Here is a 5,363-nt window from a genome sequence, read left to right as displayed (position 1 = left end):
ACAGCCTACGGCTTAGAAATACGTAGAGACGCAATGTGTATTTGTATCAGTCCATCAAGAATATAATATATGAAAACAGTGCACACAGAATTTTTTTTGAAAATTCGAGACTAATTTTAAAAAGTCAATTCCATATGCAACACATAATCCTGGCAATTACCAGGCAACAAAAACAGGAATGTGTATTGCCACGCACACGAAACAGTAATGAAAATATTTAACAAATATTTTCAATTTATCAAATGAAATTCCCGCCGTTTCAGTTTGTTTTTATTTCGAGTTCGATTGAAAATAGTTTAAAAATATCCGCTTTTTTGTGTTTTATCAGCTCGTAAGCCGGCTTTAATGAATAAACTATATGCAAATTGAATATGCCTTATATGCAACAACCCAATAAATTTGGTCGATATTGAAAAAAACGAAAAATATTTGCTACAAAAAATGAAATTAACAAAAAAAAAAATGACTGGTATTAACAATTAAACCCAATGTAAACATGTTAGTTCTATTTACCTTTCTATTTACAAATGTTTGTATCCTAGTAACTAGATTTAATTTGGCAGATGTTTGATCAATAAGAACTACACGAATAAAACCATAACTAGTTATTAGCAAGTGTTCTCTCTGACCATAACTATCAAAGTCAATTATGGAGTTGTCAAAAAATATCCCACCAAATGTTATTAATAATTCAGAAGACATAAATGAGGAATTTAATAATTTTATGCAAAAAGTTAATGAAGTAATACATGCAATAATTTCTATCATACTTATGTTATTTATATATTAGTTCTATATGTTTTTAGGTTAACCGAATAGTTAAAAATCTAGCTTCAAAAGATAAAGACGTTCAAAAACGAGCAGACGAGGAGGCTAGACGTTACTTAGGAGAAGATAAAGAAATCCTACACGAACATTTTGACGAAGAAAATGTTTCTTTGACCGTTTCGAGTAGTAAGACACTTGTAAATCGCAAGGCATTAGAGGATGACAAGAATAGAAATCCTGACGAGATGTCCAAAGGTTTTAGTGTAGTACCTTTGAATAAAAATACTTAACAATTATTAACAATGCTCCTAGAGATATATTCCTGAATCTTTTTGTTCAAAGATCTAAGCTATACTTACGTCATTTGGCACAGTAGGGTGTCTGTGTCTGTTATTTACAAAGTTGATCATTTCTCTCATGACGCCCTCTAAATTTTTATTTTATTGTCTAAAAAAATAACAGACCATTGTAAACCCTTAATATTCATAATAAACCTTGCCCCAAAGACGATTCATTTCTCATTTAAATTACATAGGAATTTAGTACTTTTTGCAAATATTTTTTTTCTCTTGATCTTGGTCTCTCGCAGCCATGACAATCATATATTCTACAAAATTGAACGCTCTACAAAAAAGGTCTCTTAATTTTTCGATAAACCTACTCATTCAAAGTTATTCACGGTTAAAGTTAACCACTCGGTAAATTCCCAAATTTTTCAACTTCTTTGACAAAATTATGATTATTTTTGAAAAATTTAATCTATTACTGTAAAAATATACAATTCTAATGGTGTTAAGGTTGGGAATTAAGAAATCTTCAAGTCTAATGAAGTTTAAACCATTTCAGTATAGCTAATTTATTTTAATAAACATTCTTAGTTGGAATCTGATATTTCTTCTTATACTCGTTTACAGTCTGAATCGGAAAATAACGGAGACCCTAATGACCATTCTAATCCAGTTAATAAAGAGTCAATAAACGAAATATAAAATTTATTGAAAATTTTGTTTTACATTGGGTTTAATTGTTTAATACCAGTCATTTTTTGTTAATTTCATTTTTGTAGCAAATATTTTCGTTTTTTCAATATCGACCAAATTTATTGGGTTATTGCCGCATACGGGCATATTCGAATTTGCATATAGTTTATTCATTAAAGCCGGCTTACGAGCTGATAAAACACAAAAGCGGATATTTTTTAAACTATTTTCAATCGAACTCGAAATAAAACAAACTGAAACGGCGGAATTTTATTTGATAAATTGAAAAAAATATTTGTTAAATATTTTTCATTACTGTTTCCTGTGCGTGGCACACATTCCCGTTTTTGTTGCCTGGTAATTGCCAGGATTATGTGTTGCATATGGAATTGACTTTTTAAAATTAGTCTCGAATTTTCAAAAAAAAATCTGTGTGCACTGTTTTCATATATTATATTCTTGATGGACTGATACAAATACACATTGCGTCTCTACGTATTTCTAAGTCGTAGGCTGTTAGTAGATAGCACAGATCGTTACTACTTTTCGTCTCGCTAACTCGTGTGTCACGGCTGTGAATTTTTACTCCCAGCGCGCAGATCGTTACCACTTTTCGTCTCACTAGTTCGTGTGTGTCATTTTTTTGAATTTTTACTCCCAGCGCGCAGGTCGTTACCACTTTTCGTCTCGCTAGCTCATGTGTCATGGCATTGATTTTTTACTCCCAGCGCGCAGATCGTTACCACTTTTCGTCTCGCTATCCCGTATGTCATGGCTTTGAATTTTTACTCCCAGCGCGTAGATCGTTATTGTTTTTCGTCTCGCTAGCTCGTGTGTCACGGCCTTGAATTTTTACTCCCAGCGCGCAGACCGTTACCGCTTTTCGTCTCGCTAGCTGACTGTTAGTGATGAGTGATGAGGATTACGATCATTTTTAGTAAATCGAATCACACGATTCAATTTCTCATGATTTTTGAACGAATGAGCCGTAGAAACGAACGAGTCGCATTGTGATCCGATTCAATTCTCACTCGTTCGTTCAAATTTTATGGATTCGTGCTGGCCACGCTTCAAGTTACTCGTTCGTTACTCGTTCAAATGAACGACTCGTTCAATCTTTGCTTACCTCTACTACCCGATAACATTACTTAATGTTTGTTTTTTTATTAAAATCAAAGAAACGATAGTTTGGTATACCGAAAAAGATATAAGTAATTTTACAAAAAAATATTGATACATTGTAGTGTTTTTAATAAGACAATAAATCTGTAAAAATAAAATAATTTTGCATAAATTCACAAAAAAAATATAATTTTGCAAAACAGTTTATTAATATTAAATGATTATTACTACGTATCAACAAATATTTTATAAAATTCATGTATTTTAGAAGCATTTATGGATGAAATGTCACGCGATGCCGACAGAAGATACAAAGAAAAACAAATAAGACGAGAAAAAATGGAAACTCTCAAAAAACAGGCAACTTTAGCTTTTAGAAGGGGCGAATATGAAAAGGCCCTAGTGCTTTATAACAAGGTACATAAATACATAACCTTCGGAAAAAAAACGGCGTCAACGACGGCTGCGAAATGACGATCGGCGATAATTATGGCGAGGTCAAGCCCTAGACGTCATTTACTTGGCTCGTGTTGATCTTCTTTGTTTTTTAATGGCGCTTACTGCCTTAAGTTAGCCTTAAATTATAATCGATTGTCATTCACGAGCCTTCTTTGACGCCGTTTTTTCGATCATAGGGTTAATTTTTTAAAGGTAATAAGTTATTTTTTTACATACTTTTATTAGGCAATTGACCAAATTAAAGATAGTGTAACACTATACAATAATAGGGCTTTAACCTATATAAAACTAGGATTCCTGGATAAAGCCAAGCATGATCTAACAGAATGGGCATTGAGAATTAACGGGGACTGTCTTAAGTCCTGGTTATTGTTGGCCAAAGTTAACTTTCTGGATAAGAAAACCAAGGAATACGAAAATTCCGTTTTCGAAGCCAAAACGAAAACCCTGACAAAATAGATTTTATTGAAGGTAAGAAAATAATATAAAATATAATTTTGTTGATTTTGTGTTTAATTTTGTAGAATACTTGGCTGAAATTAGACTAGAAGAACTTGGATAGGATTGTATAAAATATTCCTAGTTGTTTTTATGGGTTATAATAAAAATAAAGCATTGACAAGAAGTTCCAGTTTTTTTTTATTCTATTAAAAAATTATTTTGAGGATTTTGCAGAAATAAATACAATCGTTATTTAAAAATTTATAATACAGATGCTTTGTCTCTTTTACTGCCTAACAAAAATAAACTAAGATAAAAATTACAACAATAAATAAATTGAAAGAAAGAAAAAACAAAGAAAAAAAAAAAACAAAACTAATTTGTTAATTAGAACTAATAAATTAATGAGAAATGAAAATTATGTACCTTTTATTAAGAAGTTCTATAAAACTATTTTAATAAGAACTAATATAACATACGATCGAAAAAAAACGGCGGTTGTTTGTAATTGATATTTATATTGAGTTAAAATTAGTTTTAAATGGTGTAGTTCAAAATTCGAGAAAAAGCCTTTTTTTAAATAGATGTGTGTCTGGAAATTAATTAGTGTTAAGTTTTATGTCGATTTTTAGTAAATGACGTTTAGAGATTGACATTATTTTTTTATCGATCATACGGTATACAACCCAAAACATTATAAATTATTTTTTTTCTTGGCTAGTATTGTCATTTCTAGGCTGGGAACTATACAGGGTGAGTCTGAAATAAGTGCAAATATTTTCAGGGCTGGTAGATCTTGATAAAAGAAACATATTTTCTCTTTACCGTTTTTAGCACAGTCATTTTACTTTGAAAATTTCCAAAAAAAAATATTTTTTGCTTAAATTTTGAGGACCCCTGAATCTGGTCTGGGTTTTCTTTCTTGTAAATTTAATCTACTCGCTATGTTGACACATTTTCAAAAGATTATGTTTTTACTTAAAACTAAAAATAATGCAAAAAATGTTTCAAAAAATTCCAAATTTTCAAAAAAAAATTTCGCGAAAAAAACCTCATAATCGTGTTTCTGGGGTCGAAATATTCTACCCTTAAAAATATTTGCACTTATTTAAGATTCACCCTGTATAACCTTTACAGATAATGATAATGTTAATAAGTATGTTGTATACACCATAAAAATTATGGACTTTTTTTTCCTTCTTCAAAATAGAACTTTAAAATCCGTTTTTTTATATTTTCTTCTGAACGAGTGGCATACTTTCACCATCCTTATCCTCTTGAGTTCTACCAAATCTCTCCATTGGTAGAATCCCAGCATTGGCATCTTCGATAGCTTTTCTCAAGTCCTTCAGACCTACAACCCCTACCAGTTTTCCTATGTTCGTTACATACGCTGTATTGATTGACATCATAGAGAACAAGGAATGAACTTTGAGCAAAGAGGTGTGTTCCACAAGCTGGAACGGTGCTGGATCCACATGGCACAAAGTAAAATCGATTGATTCGTTAAGTTGGTTTTCTTCCCATTCTTTCTGTAGAAACCTCGGTAGATCGCACACTCTTTGAACCAGAACCTGTTTAAAAGTGTTTCAT

At 31.3% G+C, this 5,363-nt stretch overlaps 1 protein-coding gene across 1 annotated transcript; it reads left to right on the top strand.

Annotated features, from left to right (window-relative positions):
* The first annotated feature begins 560 nt into the window (after positions 1–560).
* LOC115883609 (tetratricopeptide repeat protein 12-like) lies at positions 561–3,788 on the top strand. The gene is made up of 4 exons (XM_030901964.1): positions 561–742; positions 807–1,023; positions 3,139–3,287; positions 3,555–3,788. The coding sequence occupies exons 1-4, from the start codon at positions 650–652 to the stop codon at positions 3,786–3,788; spliced, it is 693 nt and encodes a 230-aa protein (XP_030757824.1). The 5' UTR covers positions 561–649.
* The last annotated feature ends 1,575 nt before the right edge of the window (positions 3,789–5,363 follow it).

Source organism: Sitophilus oryzae, unplaced genomic scaffold (genome assembly GCF_002938485.1).
Source record: "Sitophilus oryzae breed Bouriz unplaced genomic scaffold, Soryzae_2.0 scaffold_196_pilon_pilon, whole genome shotgun sequence".
Classification (NCBI taxonomy): Eukaryota; Metazoa; Arthropoda; class Insecta; order Coleoptera; family Curculionidae; genus Sitophilus; species Sitophilus oryzae.
Note: the sequence above shows the minus strand (reverse complement) of the source record. Positions and strands in the feature narration are given on the sequence as shown.

Coding starts and splice junctions, on each gene's coding strand:
- LOC115883609 (XM_030901964.1), top strand. CDS start 650: ATGGAGTTGTCAAAAAATATCCCACCAAATGTTATTAATAATTCAGAA. Junction 743..806: donor TTATGCAAAAAGTTAATGAA/GTAATACATGCA, acceptor ATATGTTTTTAG/GTTAACCGAATAGTTAAAAA. Junction 3,288..3,554: donor CCCTAGTGCTTTATAACAAG/GTACATAAATAC, acceptor TACTTTTATTAG/GCAATTGACCAAATTAAAGA.